The following is a 20,714-nucleotide window of genomic DNA, read 5'->3' as shown; positions in this document are numbered from 1 at the left end:
AGCCAACAACCCTCAGTTATCTTGATTACAAGTAGCTAATGTCATCGCCCCCAACCTCCCTACCCACTGAAAAGGAGGCCATTTGGATTGCTGTCTGTACTGACAAATGCATCTTTCAGTTTTTAACCTATATCTTAAGTAGCGACTGCTCAAGGCCGATCACGTTTTCCTCACATAGGACTTCTCAACACCCTGGTTTACAGAAAAAGTGGTGAGAGTGCAGGTTGCAAGGGACGGTCGAGAGTGGATTAATGCAAACTGCAGCTAAACTTTGACCAGCTCGGTTGTTCCTTGTTTATTATGTCTCCACTGAAAATACTTCTTCTCTTGCTAGTGAAGGCGACGTGGATGGCGAGAGAGGCAAACGGTGGTAGGCAGTCAAAGATTCCTTGAACTAAACGGCTTAAACAAGAGAAGATCAATTTAAGTTTCATTTGGAAATGTGCTAAGCAGTGACTTTTTATTCTATTTGTCGAGCAAAACGGCAATTAGTAAAATGACATCGTGCATAAAGACCCTCTTTGGGTGTGGACAAAACGTGGGGTAGGCCATGGCCTAGGCCATGGTGTAGGCCGTGGCCTACCCTGCGGCCTACCCTATGGCCTACCGGTGGTCAGATTTTTAAAACATAAACAAAACAACAGTTAGAGTCGAATGAGTAAGGTGGCACAAAATTATATCCCTCGTGGTTTCTTGTATCCCTCTAATAGGGCTATACGAAAAGTCACTAACACCAACACTAACAGTCACTAACGCTGTTCATTACATGTTTACACTAGCACTCCACAATATGTTGCAAACTGACAACCGGTATGGATCGTGGAGCAGCCATTTTGGACATTCTCAGCGACCACGTAATACCGGCCCTTTCCCGGGGGTGGGGAATCCCATATATAAATGACAGGGATGCTTGCCATACCTTTTATGGGTTAAAACGCAGTTTTGGTACCTCTTAGGGGTTCTTTCTAAAATTTCCGACCAGCAACCCCGTCTTTTTTATGAGAGTCCCACCCGGGCCCTTCCCTCCCTCCTAACCTGCCGTTATGGTTGATTGCTTGGCTGGGGAAGCTAGATGTCGAAGACAGCGAGAAATAGGATGTTTCAAGGCTGAGTGCTGTAAGGTTTGCATTGTTTCGTTCCCTCTGATGTTGAGAGTCATGTTAGTGGCTTTTTAGTATGCCCCTATTAGAGAGATATAATTTTATGCCAGCTAACTCGTTCGACTCTCACTGATGTTTTGTTAATGTTTTTAAAAATCTGACCACCTGTAGGCCATAGGGTAAACCACAGGGTAGGCCATGGCCTACCCCACACGAAACATTTCCCAGCCAGAACCAGTAAAGACCAGTGTATGTCATATCCTGACCTACCGAGCAGTATGATATCAACTTGATATACATCAAGAGATTCTCTCTTTTATACATGTATACCTACTCTTCGAAATGCAAGATGATAGGAATGTAAGATTACACCACACAGCAGAAGAACGATTATAAACTTAAGGAATACTGTAGTTTGAACGACCAATCGTATTGCGGCGTCTTATGTACGTAATCAAAGTGTACTTTGAAACTTCAAACCAATCTGTTTGTGAACTTTTCTCTAAAAATGCAACTTCTAGGTCATCTCCCTTTCCCAATCAATTTAATATCATTGGGTTTAAATCTGATACTGGAAGAAACACTTTACAGTAAAGAGGCACTGTGATCTGGAATTTTTCAAATAGATTAGTTAAAGTACCTGAAAATTTTTACTCTTATAAGCAGATACTAAAGAAACACGTCAAGGACATTGCTGGGTTTTCTTTCAGCAAGGAAGCGACTTTGATCACTGCAAAAAAAGATGATATTATATATTTTTGATCTGTCTAATTTCTGGCAATATTGTCTTAATTAGGTTCTAGTGAATCAAATATGTATATATGATTATTAATTTTCCTCTGTACATAGTTTTTATTATTTTGTTAATATCTTTCGTATAAGTAGTGTTTTTGAAAAACATTTCAGAATAAAAACTAGCGGTAAAAAACGACGTTTTGATCTCTCTGAGATCATTTTCAAGTTGAATAAAAAGGAATGAAATATACATATATATAAGTACAAATTACGGCGTGAGAATGTCAAACGATAAATTATGTAAATACAAGCGCTAAAATGTAAGTGTTAAAATAATAAAATACTATAAAAAAAACCTATATAAATAACTTTGCACGGATTGAATCTGACTGTTTGTTCAAGGTTGGCTCAAGGTTGTTAAAGCGCCAAAGTAAATTCGACTGCTTGATCTACGAAATACTCTTTATAAAGGGGCTTAAGCTAACCTTGAACAAACAGTCAGATTCAATCCGTGCAAAGTTATTTATATAGGTTTTTTTTATAGTATTTTATTATTTTAACACATTTTAGCGCTTGTATTTACATAATTTATCGTTTGACATTCTCACGCCCTAATTTGTACTTATATGTGTATATTTCATTCCGTTTTTTCTTCAACTTGAATATGATCTCAGAGAGACCGAAACGTCGTTTTTTACCGCTAGTTTTCATTCTGAAATATCTTTCGTGTTTGTAAAATTTTATATTTTGTGTATAGTAGGTCCACATCAGCCCTTCGGCTGCCAAATCCCCTCTACAACCTACTTATCAAATAAAGTTTACTTATTACTTACTTACTTACTACATCAGGAGAATTAACGCCGTCGCCTCAGACTTCTTCCAAACGATGAAAGCTGCTAAAGTTTCTAGTCAATTAAACAGAGATTTTAATACTGAGCCACTTGGCATGAATTGACTCTTTTGCTAGAAGTCATTGCTCAGAATAAAACGTATCGACGTAAATAGCTGAACGTTTTTATAATATCTTAATTGTCATCTTCTAGGCTTCTATTGGATTGATCCCAATGATGGTATTCCAGATGATGCAATAAGAGTCCAATGTGATCATTTCACGCAGTCGTCATGTCTGTATCCCCAAAACAAAAGTCAGGTACTAAGATGTTATGTTGTTGTAGATTTTACTGCCATAACTGAATCTTTAAAAAGCAAATCTTTGAAAAATCTCTTATCTCAAATCTTTTCTTATTTGTCTCTTCCACGTATCTTTATTTCCAGCCCTTCAGAACAGAAAGAAAAAAGTGTTATACAGGTCAAGATGGAGATCAATGGTTGGGGAAAGATTTAAACATTTTAAAAACGTAAGGAAAAGAACTACACACACACGTAGGGAATAAAGGAAAAAAGACTCGACTCTACGCGATAGACAAACTCCAACATAGACCACCATAGACCAGGTTCAGTTTAAAGGCGTACTGCTATATTCTTTGATTTCCTGCTGTTTTATAGATTGAATATGTCACTGAACCAAGTCAATTAGAATTTCTCCGTTTGCTGGGTGACCGCACCTGCCAGAGAATCAAGTGCAACTGCAAGAACTCAGTGGCCTGTGGCGATGAAGACAGCGGATTTTCTAAGTCGCTTAAGATCAAAGCTGATAATGGAGTTGAAACGCACGCTGGGTCTTCAAACAAATTGAACCCAAGCTCATTTTAGATGACTGTTCGGGGAGTAAAAGTTTGTTTTCTGCTTCTAAGGTGACGAGGCTACGTACAGAAAAAAACAAAATTTCTTGACTGGCTAATGGGTGACTAGGTCGCAATTAACAACCTAAATATACAAGGAGCGTACTTCCGCAAGTAGCTATGATACGCTATTCCAGACAGGAGTAAGCCAAAGAAAAGATCATCCGCGCCCCAAGATATCATCGTTCCATTCTAGTTTGACACATAAGTTGTAATTGCGCTAGCCGGTGTAGCCAAGTATGAGTTGCAATTGAAGGTGTCTTTCGCAGGTGGATGGAAAATGGCACCACACTGTCTTAGAAGTGGACACGCCTAAGCCTTATCGCCTTCCCATCCTTGACATAGCAGCGTATGACATCGGAGACAGCGGCGAGGAGTTTGGAATAGAAATTGAACGTTTGTGCTTCACTGAACAAAGAACGTTTGCTTGAGACAGACACCGTTTCTTTTCCCTAGTGCTTCAACTGTCCTCGAAAATAAGATATAGTGCCGCCGTTAAAATGGGAAGTCCTGCTCGGGTTATTTTAGGAAAGACTATATAATAGAAAATATGGTTATTAAAGTATTGTGAAAACTGTAAATGTGTTTTAACAGAACATACCCCCGCCCAGTTTCCCCCTTCGCATGTTCTCTACATCTCATGTCATGTTAAACAGTTTTCTTCCATTATGATAATGATAACGATAACGATAATGATAATAATCGTATCTACAACAAAATTCTCGATCTTGATTGGTTCTACGCGCGCCTATTTGTCACGTAATCGGTAGGCGATCACGTGGGTGTCTAATTACTGATATCCAATAACAACATTTTGCACACCTGTAACTGGATACCTACGAAATTCGCACATCAAATTGTGCGTGCTTTAATGGTTTTGATCGTAATTTCAAATCGACAACGCGCTTCGCGCTCTTCCAATTTTGCAATTACTCCCGAGATTACTCTCTGAATTGTACTCCACCTATAGGTCCAGTTACTAAAGCTAATACTAATGGTAATAGAGCTGTTTTCAATTGAGTGTCATAGAACCAAAACCAAACCAATTACTTACCAATTAGACTCCTCAGCCAATCTCAAACCGTAGTAAAACCAAAACCAAAACCAAAGTAATTGTTTAATTACTTTCGACACTCAATTGAAAACCGCTCTAATAATACTAATGATAATGATGATGTTAATAACAATAAAAATCCACTGTACTGGAAATCTACAAATTGATACAAATTGTTGGATAAATTGCTTAAATAAACTGAAAAAGGAATCAAGTGTCTTTTAAATCAGCTATTTGGGAATAAAGTAAAGGCAGAACTGCCTTTTTTGGTTCGTGCGTCATCATTTGACTACTAAATTGTTTTGTGGCTCAACAGTCTGGAATACAGGTCGCATTGCCCTCCACAGAGCTGCCTGTTCCTCCATGCTGGGTTCAACTCTGGTTTCCATGGCAGGAAGCGGTTAGGGGTATCTACACTGTCCTAGATGGGATGGTACTCTGCCATAAAGTTACATCCCCCCCCCCTCCACCCCGAGTCCCCTCCCTTCCAAGTCTTCAGCATTTTTGTCAGGTTGCTCAAATTTGCAAGAACTAAAAAGCGTTGTGTAAGCAAGGTGCTTCCCCCAAGAACCCAAGACAATGCAGCCGGCCAACAATCAATCAGGCTGTTTGACTAGTCGAACTAAGTTAGCGTCATACATAAACCAACGTGTCTATCAAGCTTAACCCATGTAAGTGACACATGAGTAGACTATTCCAAGACACCATCTGCCCCTTTATTATACATACAAGTAAATATGATAAATTGTTTCATTGAAATCAACAGCAAGGAAACCTAATGAACTATCGGAAATTACACCTTAATCAACGGGCTGATCCAGAAAAGGTCCCAATAAACTTTGACTTGGAAATGCAACAGATCACTTTGTTACATCTCTTATATAAATCTGTTGCATCTGAACATCTGTAACAGTGGAAATGCTTAAATTCTCCCATATAGGACCTCCCTACAATCAGCCTCTCAATTCTAAGAATTACAATGTGTAGTTCCAGAAAATATCGATACTCCCCCTCCTCCCCCCTCCTCCCCCCTCCTCCCCCCTCCTCCCCCCTCCTCCCCCCTCCTCCCCCCTCCTCCCCCCTCCTCCCCCCGCCTCCCACAGAAGGGATTGGTATTTCCTGGGGGTGGGAGGTTCTGTAAGACCAAAGTCTCAATATACGCATGAAACTTAAGTGGAATTTCCAGAGGGTTGGGTGGTCTTAGAAAAAAAATCCCTTCCAAGGGAGAGGTATGGATATTTTCGGGAACTACACATTTATTTTGATAAAAGTGCAGTGGAACTCTCAAACCCTTGATTTTTGGAACCTCCCAGTAACTCAAACAAAAGGTCATTTCCCTCAGTCAAGCACTATAATTTTATCCCGATTTCTTGAACTACCCGATTTTTAGACCAGTTTTCGTTTTCCATTGGAGGTTCCAGAAATTGAGATTTCATTGTCCATCTGCATGACATGGTTCATGAACTTGGAAGGTTAAATTATGATTGTAAGAGCAAATATTGATACAATGATAGCTTTAAAAAGAACCTTTGAATGTTAAATGGCTGGCTCAATGCAGGAATGTTTCTCAAATTACATCACTGGTACATCTACAACAGAGATGGTAATGGCAATGCTAACGGTACAAGTAAAGCAACTTATCTACAGTAAAATCTAGCCTACTGCAATTATACCATACACATTCATGCTTACTTCAACTAATACGTTGATTGCTTTAAAATAAGTGCTATTTAACTTGTTAGCATAATCAGTGCAATTGAATATTCTTCCTTCATGCTTAAAAGTAAATATACATGTATGGACATGAACATCATGCACTAGTGTAGAGTAAGGCCATCTTTATCAGCCATCTACACATTTTAAGTGGCAGGTTTAGAAAGGATCAAAAGGAAGGCATCCCATTTCATGTTTAAACTAGTTGAAAAATGCCCTTTTCCTTACAATGTACTTTTTTGCACCTGTTACAGTTCAACTACTTCAGCCAAGGCTACCTGAGAAAATTATGCACAGATTTATTCATTGAAATTACCTTGATGATTTTATTAACAGTAGACTTCTGGCAAATTAGCCAGCTGAATCACACTACTGTACAAAAACAAGAAATTTGTCAACCATTTTTATAAAATATTCTTTAAATCACTCAGACACTACTGGTCCAGGTGTAGATCTACAACAAATGGCAACAAGTGCCAAAAGTCCAAGCTTCCAGAGGGCTCCCCAAGAAAATGTTTTGGATTTTAACACCCTTAAGTCCCCTCTTAAAAAATCAAAACAAAAAAATCAAACTGATTTCTGTAAAATGGTTGAAACTGGTATGGATCCACAACTGGGTCAATTCACAAAGCATTTCTTTGGTGGCCTTGGTTGGAGTAGACACACTGTAAAATTGTGTCTGCCTGCCTCACTTGTGAGATTCAACTCAAAATATCCCATATAAATGTACTGATCATGTGTGTAGAGTAAGCATAGAGAGAAATTGTTGTTAAAATGCTCAATTTTGAATTTTTGCACAGTGCAAGCAGAAACCGCTTAAAGATACTACAGGGATTCTGTATATCTGTGTCGTCAGTGTAGTTTCATTTCCCTGGTCAAATCTAATCAAGCAGGAGAAGAATTAAACTACCAGTACAATGTAGTGCAGAGATGTCTGTAAGTCCAGACTGCAAAACATGCTACCATACAACAACTCCTGCAAGGTCAAAGATCAAAGTCAAGACCACTGTACATTGCCTGGCAGAGGCTGTCCAGGCATTACCACAGTAATACCAGGTGTCATGCTTGTGGTTGCAACAACACCTGTAGTGACGGGCACGGCAGCCACAGACACACCAGGCGGCAGCATTCCTGGTAGGAGAACCTTGTCTTTAGCCCCTAGACTCAACAAGGCATTGATGGTAGGGTCTGATGATACAGCAGCGCTAACAAGTGCTTGCGAATAACCAGGTATCATTTGACCTCCTTCTGCTTGCTGGTGGACTTGTTGCACAACCTCAGTCTGCCAAACAAACAACATTGTGATGAATACATTTGTAACTAATAATTAAGGGACTACATGTATGTCAAGAATATTTTAGGTCATTTTTTCCAATCTACATGTACCATGTAATGAACCCAAAATTAACAAGAATGGTTCTTACTGAAGAACATAAAGGATTACATCAACAGACTTGAAAAACATTCATTTGGTAATTTTTTCAAGATACAATGTCAGTGACAAAGCTGACACCTACATGTATATTATTTCACATGGCACAACTTTATTGAAATGCTAAATGTACATGTACATTGTATACTAGTACAATACTTGTATATGGTGTACATGTACATGTATGTAGCCAACCATTTAAACACTATAATGTTATTGACCAAAAAAAAAAAGCATCATTTCTAACCTGCAAGTGTTGAGGCATAAATGCTGTGTAAAGTGCTCTCACTGATGATTCCTCTTCAGGGTTTAGTGCTTCCTGGCGTTGAGGCAGGTTAACTGTGACATTAGTTGATGTTGTGGGAATTCCTTCATTAGAAAAATGCAATGGAACAAACTATTTCAGTAAATTTCTTATCCAGTTATACAAGCAGATCCATTCACTTATACTAAGGTTTGGTTCAAAGAATGATAAAAACACATTTTTTTGTGTCATACAGGCAATATATTAACTTGTTTGTATGGTATGGTGTCTTTGTAGCTCTTTGATTACTGATAAATTATGTACATGTACAGGCAACAAGATACATTTTCATGTTAGTCAACATCATTTGGATCATGGGGACCAGAGAGCAGGCAGGAGTCTTGAATACAGTGATCACAGACCCCCTCCTATGTGCAGAACTACAGACATTGCTACAGTTGTTGCATGTACCTGAGGCTGGGGGTAATATCTGAGTCACTACAGCTTCAGGAACCTGCATTGTTCTGGACTGCTCAACAGTGGTGACCTGTGACTCCCCCTCCACATGCACACTTTCAGTGGGAAGACCTGGTCAAGAAAAACAAATTTAAATTCATTAATAAATTATGTTACTAGTAACTATGCAATTTTTCATTTCATTTCGTTTCAAGCACTGTTTCGTTGTCTGAACTGTGCTCAACAATTTGATTACCGCGCGTCGGTCGTAGTCGGAAGTCACTGGGAGGAGCTGCCGAACATTTGATTGTTGATAGCGAAAAACGCATTTGGCGCTCGAGCTCTGAATTTTAGAGTCCACATGTTATTGAAAGGTGCAGTAACATTTTCAGCAGGAGGGCAACTGCAATCCCCGACAAAAGTAGTTGGGACACTTGAGCTGGACCACACGCACCAGTCTCCTGTATCCTCCCTAATCAATCAATGTTGGAAAATGTCTTGTTTTTTATTTATATATATTAATTTATTTTTTTAGCAAAAAGGGAGAAAAATCACCTGATTATCAACATTGTAAATGGGGATGGGGGGAACTTGCTTGGTGTCCCAACTTTTTTGTTCGGGATTGTGGTTTTCACAAGGAGGCAAAACTTTCTGAACTGAACTTCTTTATAAGAAAACCTTTCTTTCCTCTGGATTGTCAAACCAGGCAAGCAAAATCATCCTCACAGCTGATCAATTTGCATGGTACCCAGCCCTTAAGGAAACCCCTGGTTCATGTACCTGATTAGCTACATGTACCTGAAGCTTCATCTATACCAACCTTCCTCAGAGCGGTCATCTGGTGTGAGTTCACCTTGTAATGACACATTTCCCACCATGTCCACATCATCATCATGTACACCGGTGCTCTGTGAGCCTGAGTCTTTTGTTTGTTTGTTTGTGTAATATCTTTCAGATCTACGCTGCTTCTTCTTCAGCTCTTTGTGCTCAAGCTGAAGGGACACTTGTTGACTCTGCAGTTTGCTGAGGTCGGTTTGTAGCTCATTAATCTGACACACAACAAATCACAATGTCTCTAATTACTATTTTTCTGCTCTGGACACAGTCCAGATTCATTGGTTAAAGAAACAGACCAGATTTTTATATATATTATTAGATTTTTAAAAATCTGTGTAATTGAAGAGGATGAAGACCAACTCTTGACTGTTCAGGCTTTAAAACAACAACATTTCGGCTATTCAGCCTTCTTCAGGTTAAAATAAGCTTAACAGTAAAAAAAAGTTTGAAAAATAAAGTGACAATAATGGCTTCAACATACAAAATTGTTTGTTGTCCTGCTCCATTTTTAGAAATACCAGTTTTTATATCAACTTCCTCAGTGAGAAAAAATTTAATATGCCAAAGTGAATTTTTTACTAATTGATGACTCTTTAACGAAGACACCCTACCTCTGCTGTTGCGCTTAAAGCTCGTGCTTCATCTAGTTTTTGCATTATCTGCTCTTGTAATTCCTTGTTGTTTTGTAGCAGGCCGTCAATCTCATTTAGACGTTCTTCTCGTTTGAGTTTGTTTGCTTGAGACACCTGATTCTTCTTGGCCACTGTAAAAACAGCAATTACATGTACATGTTAACCAACAGAATATGCATGTACATATAGAAATTGTGGTTCCAGAAAATATCCATACATGTACTCCACAATGGAGGGAATTGGAAATTCTGGAGAGGTGGGGGTTAAAGACCAAGACCCAGAAATTGCCCGAGGGCAGGGCAGTGGACGATTGCTTTAGTTTCCAGATATCCTTCGATTCAATATGGATTCAAGTACTGATGTAGTGGCTGTGCAAAAATCATTCCTTACAAAAAAGGGTTTTGGTGTCTAAAAATAGGAAATTCCAGGGAGTTGGGGGTTTCATTTGAAATGACCTCCATGGTGATATCAAAGAAGATTCCCTACACCATGGCTCCTTTGCTAGTCCTCCTTCACTCACAACTTAAGGTTTCGTCTCTGGTTCTCTCTCATAACAATTTCTGTTTTAGCATAGTCAAATTGACATGACTTGGGCAGATTATAATTTCCTAACTGGCATCTCCTGCATTTATTTTGAAAATGCCAGGGAAGATGTAAAACCAGAGATAATCAGATAACTGTTTTAGAAGCCATAATCAGAAAATGGATGTGGAAATGATGTAAATTATCTTGTATTCTGGTGTGAAATAATGTCAGGGTTTAAAGAACTGGGCAGCAAACTCCAATGTAGAAAATTTCTAAGGATAGTTCCACGGGGGTCCCTCACTTCCTGCACACCTGTCCCCATCCAAGTTTTTGAAGCGTTTGTGCAATTACATTTTCCTAGCACTTTTTGTAAATTACAGTACTTGTCTGACCAACTAATGGAAAATAAAGGGACCACTGCTTGCAGGCCGGTTTGTCTTTGTTTACACACCCACTGCATGGGCAAGAACTGATAAATTAATAAGCTTAATATTAAGCTTTAAGCCCAGATTTAAAAATGTCTAAGCTCCACTTTTGTTAAATCACTTTTTAAACCCACCAAAATTAATCAGCTTAGGAGTTCGACTTTTTGTCAACCAAAAGAAACAGAGTAAGTTGATTCAAACATAAGTAAGCTAAACCTAAATTTCGAGAAACTGGTAGGTCACTATCTAAGTGTCATATTTCAAACAGGGCTCCAAATAATAATTAGCTTACAAATGTACACAGTAAATTTGAGGAAGGCAAACCAAATTTCACATCACTCATACAACACTCACCGTCCAGTTCCTCGTCTGATTCGGAGACAAACTTGGACCTGGAATGCCCATGGACAAACGTAAACCCACTGTCTCGCACAACTCGCCTTGCCATGGTAAACAACTCGTCTCGCCGAACAAGAAGGGTTGGATCGCGAAGGCAAAGCTGAGCCGCGGCTTCGTTGATCATTTGTTCGTGCGAATTGAGCGTGTTCGTCTTACGTTTTTTGATGTCTCGGCCATAAATTCGCGAGTGATCACGGATCAGCTGCTGACGTTCGGGATCGAGTTTTTCCCAGTCGATTATAACTTCCATTGGAGGTAGTTTCAGTTCCACGACGCGTTTCTCCGGGCCTCCTTGAGAACAGCCGGAGCTACTTCGTCTTTTACGGCCTGAACTTGTCGCTGGCGTTGAAGTGCTTGGCGGTGGAGTTCGGTTAACTTGAGGAGACGAAGTCCACTTATCCATCCAAGACCCTGGAGCAACTCGCTCGGGAGAATGCCCTCGCTTGCTCTTCCATTCCACCAAAGCTTTCTGCAGCCGCCTTGTGTGTAGAGGCTTCGTCGACATGCCGACCAAGGCGATGATTTCTTTGAATTCATCTTCGCTCGCATCACAGAACTGCTGTACGTCGTCGCCTCCTTGTTCGAGGAAACTTGGGTAGTAGTCTAACAGGTTAGCAGCTCTGAGCACAGAGTGAAGCTCTGCCTCTCTCTCCTTCTGTCCTGGAGTTGCCATTTTCGTCGCTACTTTCCCCACCCTACAAAGCGTGAAAACGGCAGTATGGCGGCGAAGCTCGAAGCAAGCAGGGCTGTGGGCTCCCCAGAAAAATCAACTTGCTGTCTTTTGATTGGCTCGGCGTTTGATATTTTGTCCACCCTACCCGCGTGAAAAAGTTCTCATTGGACGGTACAAGGGGTGATTGACAACTGGCAGGGTGTGGGATAAAAATAACATTTCCCTTGTGTCCCCATGTTTTATAAATTTGTTTATATCTCTTCGATTCTCTGCCTGTCCGTGAGTAACACGAATTTTCGACTTTTCCTCGTGTTCTTAGGCTCTCTGAGCGTCGAATTAGACACAACGCGTAGAATATTTGCTTTACCGATCGACCATCATCAGATCTAGCCAAATGGTCTGATTTTCAAGTGGTAAAATCCCTCCAAAACAAAAACCCACAGCTTCTTATTAATATTCCGGTGACAGACATCAATTACCACCACCCAGTCAGAAAATATTGCCGGAGTTGTGAATTGCAAATGACTTACTTATTAGCATTCTTCGCGTGTCTTAGGTCGTCTTAGGCCATCAATCTGTACTTTTGCGGCTGAAAACGACACAACCTGCGCTGGTATGGCTACGCAATCGTCAGACAATCTCACAAGATTTGCCCTCAGCGGACTTTCCAACATTTGCGGAGGGGCAGGTGAGATGTCTCTATTTCGTGATTATTTCCGGGCCACATGTGTTATGATTTTGAAATCAACAATGAAGGCATGAAGCTCCTGTTTACTGGCATGAAAGCGATCTTAAAATTCAGGAAATTGTGAGTAAATGTGTTGATTTAATGAAAGGTACGTTAGATGATCATCTAAACGTTTGCGCGTAGCAAAGTCAGACAAGTCAGAGCGAAGTCAGAGAAAACCATTCATATTTGGCGACATTTCAGCACCGAAGGCCGAAGACTTCGGCGGAGTTCCGAGTGGGCGAGGAGAATGGGACGAGCAACTAAAAGGTGACTATTATGCCGGACCGACCGGTCACGTCAGAGGCCAATGGAAATACCCGAGGAAAATGGAACGACATCAAACATTTGACTTCCGACCGAAATTTCCGGAAGCTTTGGCATAATGAAGGCACCCAAAGGCGCGATCCGTGTCAAATCGATCCTTTTGAATTGTTGTGGCTCACCAACGGTTTACGGCTTCGTCACACCCTCTATTACTCAACAGAAATTCGTATTGATATGGAGAAGCGGGGGACAAAAAGTGCGTTAGTTTAGTTCAAATTGAAATGTAATAGGTAGTCTCATATCGAGGTTTTAACAACCTTCTAAGCTACTTCTGTCATCGGTTGTAGACTGAATAACGGTCCATATTTCAGATGAGTTCCTTGGGCGAAACAACGTACTCCACCTCTCGACGTCTCGAGAGAAAATAAAGAATGCCGAAGACAAACATTATTAGGCTCGATTTGCGAGCCACTGTGCGGGTAAGGGAAAAGAACCCGCTCTCCCTAGAGAGGGGCGGAAATCGAGCCCACAGTACTCCTCAAGATAAGGGTACCGTTGCGCCATGTACCACCATGATAGTGGCCTGTGAACAGACCATAGAACTGCTATAGGGGGAGAAAGAAAAAATAAGAACGGAGCTATCCGCGTGTAGTCTATTGCAAAAGGACTAGGACTAGCGGAGCGAGCCGAGAGCGCTCTGGGGAGGAAGGAATGGCACGCTCGCCTCGCTTCAGTGGCCGAATTTTTGTTTCGCGCTCATCAGCTCGCTTCACTCGCCGAATGTTTTACACCCCCGCCGCGCCGGTGCCGGGAGCCTGTTCTCAGGCTGCTGGGAAGGAAGAAGGAAAGCAGAGTCACGGGTAATTCTCTTCTTTCCGTACTCCTCAATATGTCTGGTGGCGCGCAAATTGTACCACCGGGAATTTTGAAACCTTCGCCCTATTTGTGAACTAAATCAGCCTTTGATTAACTAGTTTTTCTAAAACAAAGAGCAATTTCTTTTTCTTTATTTTCAGTTACAAATCCTATTGATGTCATAAAGATTCGCATGCAGCTTGATAATGAACTTGGTTCAAAAATCAGCACTAAGAACATTTTCAAAGACCGTTATTACAAAGGATTTATAAGAGGTGCCATCAGAATCTTCTCAGAGGAAGGCTTCAGAGGCCTTTACAAAGGGTAAGTTGAAAGTGCCAATAATTAGTAAAGTTTAAGGAATTAGAAGACAGTTGAATGAGTTATCAAGCCTCAGTAAAAACCTAATTTAGTGCGCTCGTCTCCGGATTGAGCGGTCTGGGTTCGAGCCCTTGCCGGGGACATTTGTTGTGTTCTTGGGTAAGACGAATTACTCTCATAGTGCCTCTCTCCACCTTGGTGTTTACATGTATATGCGTTTGCACGTTCGCGATTTCTTTTGCGTCACGCAGAACGCACTAAGTAAACGTGGGACTGCTTGTAGTTAGCATCAACTGCATAAGGGAATCTTTCACGCAGTGTACGTTTACACTTGTTTTTTAGTCTTGTCCCTTCAATGATGAGAGAAGGTTCGTACAGTACTATTCGCCTTGGTGCATATGAGCCCATAAAATTTCAACTTGGCGCCACTGACATTGCTCACACTCCGCTGTGGAAAAAGATTGTTGCTGGAGCGACTTCAGGAACTATAGGCAGCGCCATTGCCACACCCACGGACCTGGTCAAGGTTCGTTTTCAAGCCGTGGGCCCTGGTCACGAGTCGGAATATCGACACACTTTTCATGCGTTTTGGACAATTGCCAGAAAGGAAGGTGTAAGAGGACTGTGGACAGGCGTTGGACCTACAGTTCAACGCGCAGCCATCTTAACAGCCGCACAGATTCCATCGTATGATCACACTAAGCACACACTTTTAAATGCTCAGCTGATGGAAGAAGGGCCAGCGCTGCATGGCGTCTCGTCTGTCATAGCTGGGTTTGTGACAGCTTGCAGTACATCACCGTTTGACGTGGTGAAAACGCGCATGATGAACCAGAAAAAAGATGCCAGTGGAAAACCGTTAGTTTACAGAAATACGATACACTGTATAGAAAAAATTGTAAGACATGAAGGAATACTGGGACTTTATAAGGGATTCATACCAAACTGGATGCGAATTGGACCTCACACGATTGTTACATTTTTTGTCTTTGAAAAACTCAGATATTTAGTCGGTATGAAACCAGTATAGAACTGTTTTTTTTATTGTTGTTGGAATTTCGAAACAGTTGATTATTTACTGGCATATATTTTTGTACTCTGTATCAGAAATTTTACTGTTGTGGACTATTTACTTAAACAAAATATGCAGGCATATTTGTTTGTATACTTGTGGACCGGTATTTTTGGCTTTACAAGTTTATTCGGAATTTACTTGGTGATTCTGAAACTTTCAGTAGGCCGTTAATTTATCCCTCGCTGGACAAATCAGTCATCACTATATATATTTTTTGTTGTTGTTTAACTTATTTATAATGATTAAATATACTATATTTAATATACTAAACCTTATAAATGTATTTTGTTCATATAAGGAAGGTGCGATGTTCTACAACTTTTTCATTGTATTTAATTAAGGTGCAAATTTTTTGTTATTCTTGAAAAACAACACAATAAAAACAAATTTTAAATGTTCGGCATTTGCTGTATTCTGTAGTTGTTGTATTTTGGAATCTCTACCAATTTCCTCTCGGCGCACCTTCACGAAATTTGAACTATTAGCGACTCGATCAAGTTATTTGAACTTCGTGCGGAACTTCTTTTGGTAGCTTCAATGAACGATGCTTGTTCCGTGATACTGATGCTAGACCGGTTTATGACAACTTTATTTATAGTCAATGACTGTTGCTTTATTCAATTCCATTTCAAAATCTTTTTCATGTAATCTATCAAACATGAAAGACCGTGTTTGACTACATTTTCCAAACACCAAGGATCAGAGTTTATACGACGCGTAGCGGAGTATTTTTGACGAACTTCGAGATGTTTGGAAATTTGGTCAAACACTGTCTTGAGTGTTTGATATATCTTCTCAATGGAAACTAAAACTAAGGACAAAAGAGTGAAATAAAATCGTAACAATCTATGCTGATTAAGACCAGATATCCAAACACCGTCACGGTCATGATTCCTCTGTTTAAATTTGACGAATCATTAATGAGTTTGAGAAAGTTGTATCAAAAGCGACCCATCTTCAGAAGCAGGTTCATAAACATGATAATGGAGGAAACCACATAGGATACAGGTTTCTTAGTGCAACTTGCTCAGTACTGAATCGGAAACGATGTACAACGTAAACCACTGTTCAAACCATCAAACCCCTAGTTCAGCTAAGTTGATGAGGGTTTTAGATAGCGTGCACGGCACTACGCCGGAGAAATTTGGAAATGCAGCTTTATTTCTACGGTTAGGTGTACCGTCCACACTAATCCATCACTAAAACGGAACTTTTCGAAAACGCTCTTTAAACGGGGGGAATTTGAAAAACGCTGGCTTTTCGTTTTCGTAAGGAGGGAAACATTTTGAAAACGGAGCTTTTCGAAAACGGTGGCGTCACAATAATCACGTGATTTCCCTGACCGAGTTTTTCTCAAACATAAATCCAAAGTGACCGGTGATAGTTGCGTTTTTAAATCCTTCCGGTGTAACGTGGACGGAAAACATTTGAGTGAAAGTGAAACCTCCATTTTCAAATTCCTCCGGCGTAGTGTGGAAGGTTTCTCAGAGTTCCCTCTGCGCGCGAAACAATTTAAACGGTAAACGTACTAAATAGATTTATCCAAGCCTAAAAGCGGAGCTCCTTGGCCGGGTTGTTCAAAGTCTGATTAAGCTAGCCGAGGATAAGGGAGAATTTTGATTTGAGTTTTTTTAACTTTGCTGTGAGGTTTTCCGTTCATATTGTTTGACCTTCTGAGTTTGAATGACCTCAAACTGCACAAAACATAAGCATCAAAACATTTTTATAAAAGAAAAATTTATATTTTGGGCAACTTTTGATCCTGGGTTAGCGTTGAGCGACTTCCGAACCAAATCCAGCCCTGACGAAAAACCAGTACTTGGACAGAAGTTAACTTTGAAAAAATGTGACCTCGTTAAGCCCGCAGTCAGATCACGTGATACTGGTCAGCGGATACCTTGTTTTGACAGGTGTCAATTGGAAATAACATAGATGTCCAATATCAAAGATGAACGCTGTAAACCAAGGGTGCGTACCATTAACAAAAACCATCCGGTTGGAAATTTCAGGCTTAAACATTAAACAATTAAATGCGACGTTGCGGGAGAGGGAATCGCTATAAAGTATATCCACATCAACTAGAGAGACTTAAAAGAGCAGAACAATAGCATCACCCTAAATCACAGCCCATATTTTCTGAAGCTTCCCTAACGGAATGGCGCAAACTATTCGATTTTCCAACTGGAATTTCCGGTTTTCCCATGTAAATGATAAGTACCCCAAGTCTGCATATCTCGGTCAACCCTCTGGTCAACCTATTAGGTAGAGTATGGCCACCATGTTGCGCGACGTCGCCGTCGTCGTCGTGCGCACACGCCCACGAGTAATGCCGCTAGCCATTTTTACCACGAGAAAAGCGATTCACAGGTCCCTATGAGTATAGGACTCCGCTTGGCGGTTCGGGCCGCCAGAGCTCCGATATCAAGCGCGGAAAGCATAATCTTTAGCAATGACGCCCGGGAAAGGTCGCGCATGTCAAATCAGAACGAATTTCGCAGTAGGATTTTGCAGCTACCGTAAAAATAACTTAAAGCTGCATCTTCATGCTGTATGCAGGAATTTAGGCGGATTCGAATCAATATACTCATACAAATCCCAAAAGAGGTTACATTGGAATGGAGTATGTGACTAAGCCTTTATTTAAGCTACGAAAAAGCGAAACAATATTAGTTAACTGTTTGCCCCAAGTGAATACTATTAACTAAGTTCAGAAAATAAGTTAAAACGTATATTACACGTTCACGAATTTTGCTCGATAAACAAAAAAAGAAAAAGAAAAAAGACGAAGCATAGTATAAGAGAGAAACTAGTAAAAGCAAACAGGTCCAATTTCAAGTCCAAACTCCTCTTTTTCATCTCCGATGTCGTAAGCAGCTACATCAAGAACTGGAAGACGATTAGGTTTGGACGTGTCAACTTGGATGATTGTATAGAGCCATGTGCCATTTTTAACCTAAAAATAAACGCAGACAGTAAATAACAAGTAACTGGTGCTGCTGTAAAGGTCGTCATAAAATATGTAAAGACTTTTTATTTGTCGTTGAGTAAGATGTAAATTTTCATGTTTGAAATTTGAAGCAAAACAAAGAATGATCAAAGGAGCTCGGTCACGTTTTTTTAGTTATTTTAGCCAAATACAAAATTAACTTTAAAGTGAAGAAAACCTGAAAATAGTAGTTTACTAAGATAGAAAAACACCAAAGAAATAATAACACATCATAAAGGAACAAGGATGATTAAGGACGGAGAAGTACAAACGACGAACTTGAAAAATTTAGGCTAAACTTTTTAAGATGCACAAACCGTACCGTAGTTCCATTAATGTATGCAACATTATTCCAATTTTTGACCCAGGAAAAAAAGAATACTTGTCACAAAAAAGTGAAGAATAAAGGAAAACTTAGTGACGGAACAGATGGCAAAATAAGTTCTTGAGCTTTTTTTCTACCTGCCACGTTGGGCTTCCCAAAGATTTAACAGAGCTGTAAATTGTTGGGTGTAGCCTGGCCTGTGAGACATCCGAGTTTACGGCTCTTTTTTTAAATTTACCCGTATTTTCGACGGCCTAAGCAACCGGCTTAAATTCGTCTGCTAAGTAAAGGTCATGAAACAACAGGCTAAAACGCGTCTGAAAAGCAAAGGTCATTTCTTCTTACTCGACAATTGTCCGTGAGGACGTTGGGCTTGAACTTGTTTGACGAGCTAGAGTCAATGATCACTCCATTACTGGTCTTGATTCTTATGGACTTGGTGATGTCATTAAGCTGTTCGTCATACCAAGCGACGGAGTCTCTGCAGTGGTAAGTGATGTTCTGACGTGCGCGGTCGCTCAGCAGACGGAGGAACGAGAGCTGACTAGAAAATTTTACGTACTTAATCTGGAAAGAGCGAAATAAGAAACTATTGATTAGTTTTTGCCCTTCGAGAACACTTATTATTAGAACGAATTACGCGGCCTGAGATGGGGTGAGTGTGTACTTTAAGGAGATTTTGCGACTCCTGTAAACTTAATCCCACATTGTTATCTAAATAGGCCAATTCCGATATGCTAAAATTCTAACTTGGCTCCGAGGCTTAGGGGAATAAAACAAAAGAAATCACATCGAGGATGAGGGATGAACAATTAATTTCTTTTTTTTCCTAAGCCTCGGAGCCAAGTTAGAATTTTAATACATCGAAATTGGTCTATTCCGCTCAGAATATCTCAGATTATTTCAGAATAGCATATCGAATGAAATAATATTAAAACAAATGTATTACAGTTCTTTACGTTGAGATGAGGAACAAAGACAAGGGGAACTCTGCGTCTAATAAATTGCGGAAAGTAATCTCTTTTTCGGAGGAGCCAGTGCGCTTATTTTGTGAAGTTTGCAAATGTTGGCGTCTTCACCTTCTGAAACATTCCGAGATCTTCGCCGAACCATTTATAAACGTCTGGTCCTGAATACCACTTCTTCCTTTTGGATGCAAATGGCTGCAAAAACAAAATACAAAGAAAATATTACAAGATGAGGGAAATGCGCTTTCATTTCGTTAAATTGTTCTTTAAATTTTTGCTGAGTTCCACCCTCTCCAACTCTCTTCAAAACGTAGGGGATTGGGAACGAGGGTGAAGCAGGGAAAGATGCCCAGGTCACTCTCATTTCAATCTTTCCGTGGCTTCGTTTCCCTAGACAAGACATCTCCATTGCATCAATAACGTTTGTAAATACCTTATTTTCTTCGCTCGAGGACAAACAAGTGGCGTTGAAGGAGAAATCACAGTAAACTTTGATAGCGTCCTCCGTTATGCCCTCATTTGGATCAACCCAGAATTCACCTGTTGAAAAATTTTTTTGTCTGTCAAATGTTCATGTTGGCATAAATGTAACGCATTTGAAAAGACATGTTATTTCATTGAACCAACTTACGATGAGCCAAAAAACATTCTAGCCTCGTGACCTTTGTAAAAACAATTCATTCAGCTGTACGTTTACATGTAACAATTATTACGATTTGACTCGGGGAAATCAGACTAATTAAATCACTCCATTACATAATACACGGTGCAAAAAACAAACTTAATAAAGACATAAGGTAATTTCTGCACCCTTTTAATTGCACATATCCTAGAACTCCTCCGGTTGAACGGCGAAGGAGGCGAATAAATAAAAGACTACGAGTGGAGTAAATTACTTTGTATATACGGTATATCGCGGACTACGACATTTAACTCACCACTTTGTAGACCAGGGTAGCACATGAGAAGATCCTTACATGTTCTGGCTGGGAATTCTTTGGTCCCATTCGGTTTCTTGACAAGTTCAAGTTTGTAATGAAGCAAAGCTAAAGTGACTTTTACCTGAAGAACAACAAAACAGGAGCAGAGTTCGCAGCATAGTACAGATGTATGAGAAATGATGGGTCTACTTTGAAACAGTGGTGAATTCGAATTTCAGAGCTTTCAATCCCTCTCGAAAACAAGAACATCATGATGAAGAAAGAAAATTAGAGATCCCACTT

The 20,714-nt window shown here is 40.1% G+C and overlaps 4 protein-coding genes across 6 annotated transcripts in view; 2 read left to right on the top strand and 2 right to left on the bottom strand.

The window, feature by feature from the left end:
- Window positions 1-1,043: 1,043 nt before the first annotated feature.
- LOC149114640 (collagen alpha-2(I) chain-like) lies at window positions 1,044-4,008 on the top strand. Its single transcript, XM_089283932.1, has 4 exons — window positions 1,044-1,116; window positions 2,879-2,985; window positions 3,342-3,497; window positions 3,847-4,008. Exons 1-4 carry the CDS (start codon window positions 1,044-1,046, stop codon window positions 4,006-4,008), a joined length of 498 nt encoding a protein of 165 aa, XP_089140058.1.
- Window positions 4,009-5,325: 1,317 nt separating this feature from the next.
- On the bottom strand, window positions 5,326-12,036 carry LOC110069259 (uncharacterized). The gene is made up of 7 exons (XM_089284085.1): window positions 11,250-12,036; window positions 9,925-10,076; window positions 9,297-9,525; window positions 8,492-8,608; window positions 8,024-8,145; window positions 5,733-7,626; window positions 5,326-5,662 (listed from the first exon to the last, which is right to left on the bottom strand). The coding sequence occupies exons 1-6, from the start codon at window positions 11,965-11,967 to the stop codon at window positions 7,342-7,344; spliced, it is 1,623 nt and encodes a 540-aa protein (XP_089140211.1). The 5' UTR covers window positions 11,968-12,036; the 3' UTR covers window positions 5,326-5,662; window positions 5,733-7,341.
- Window positions 12,037-12,089: 53 nt separating this feature from the next.
- Window positions 12,090-15,615, top strand: LOC110069260 (mitochondrial substrate carrier family protein ucpB-like). 2 transcript variants are annotated; one of them, XM_020776754.2, is made up of 3 exons: window positions 12,090-12,655; window positions 13,978-14,140; window positions 14,480-15,615. In XM_020776754.2, exons 1-3 carry the CDS (start codon window positions 12,583-12,585, stop codon window positions 15,165-15,167), a joined length of 924 nt encoding a protein of 307 aa, XP_020632413.2. In that variant the 5' UTR covers window positions 12,090-12,582; the 3' UTR covers window positions 15,168-15,615. The 2 variants fall into 2 exon arrangements, with proteins under 2 accessions (XP_020632413.2, XP_089140213.1); XM_089284087.1 differs by having other exon boundaries at window positions 12,090-13,821.
- A 2,215-nt stretch (window positions 15,616-17,830) lies between these two features.
- Window positions 17,831-20,714, bottom strand: part of LOC110069273 (uncharacterized) — a 44,662-nt gene continuing 41,778 nt past the window's right edge. Inside the window, exons 74-78 of one of the 2 annotated variants that reach the window (XM_089284082.1) lie at window positions 20,430-20,553; window positions 19,925-20,031; window positions 19,603-19,686; window positions 18,869-19,090; window positions 17,831-18,165 (exon numbers count right to left, since the gene is read on the bottom strand). In XM_089284082.1, the coding sequence (XP_089140208.1) occupies window positions 18,019-18,165; window positions 18,869-19,090; window positions 19,603-19,686; window positions 19,925-20,031; window positions 20,430-20,553 (684 nt within the window). In that variant the 3' untranslated portion in view covers window positions 17,831-18,018. Of the gene's footprint in view, window positions 18,166-18,868; window positions 19,091-19,602; window positions 19,687-19,924; window positions 20,032-20,429; window positions 20,554-20,714 lie in introns of those variants that run through there. The other variant, XR_016205845.1, reaches the window with a different exon arrangement.

This window comes from Orbicella faveolata, unplaced genomic scaffold (genome assembly GCF_042242905.1).
Source record: "Orbicella faveolata isolate gen_17 unplaced genomic scaffold, um_ofav_v1 contig_13, whole genome shotgun sequence".
Classification (NCBI taxonomy): domain Eukaryota; kingdom Metazoa; phylum Cnidaria; class Anthozoa; order Scleractinia; family Merulinidae; genus Orbicella; species Orbicella faveolata.
This window is presented reverse-complemented; position numbering and strand designations above follow the sequence as displayed.

Coding starts and splice junctions, on each gene's coding strand:
- LOC110069259 (XM_089284085.1), bottom strand. CDS start 11,967: ATGGCAACTCCAGGACAGAAGGAGAGAGAGGCAGAGCTTCACTCTGTG. Junction 10,077..11,249: donor ATCAGACGAGGAACTGGACG/GTGAGTGTTGTA, acceptor CTGTTTTTACAG/TGGCCAAGAAGAATCAGGTG. Junction 7,627..8,023: donor TTATGCCTCAACACTTGCAG/GTTAGAAATGAT, acceptor TTTGTTTGGCAG/ACTGAGGTTGTGCAACAAGT.
- LOC110069260 (XM_020776754.2), top strand. CDS start 12,583: ATGGCTACGCAATCGTCAGACAATCTCACAAGATTTGCCCTCAGCGGA. Junction 12,656..13,977: donor CAACATTTGCGGAGGGGCAG/GTGAGATGTCTC, acceptor CTTTATTTTCAG/TTACAAATCCTATTGATGTC. Junction 14,141..14,479: donor TTCAGAGGCCTTTACAAAGG/GTAAGTTGAAAG, acceptor CTTGTTTTTTAG/TCTTGTCCCTTCAATGATGA.
- LOC149114640 (XM_089283932.1), top strand. CDS start 1,044: ATGGTTGATTGCTTGGCTGGGGAAGCTAGATGTCGAAGACAGCGAGAA. Junction 2,986..3,341: donor ATCCCCAAAACAAAAGTCAG/GTACTAAGATGT, acceptor GCTGTTTTATAG/ATTGAATATGTCACTGAACC. Junction 3,498..3,846: donor AGATCAAAGCTGATAATGGA/GTTGAAACGCAC, acceptor TGTCTTTCGCAG/GTGGATGGAAAATGGCACCA.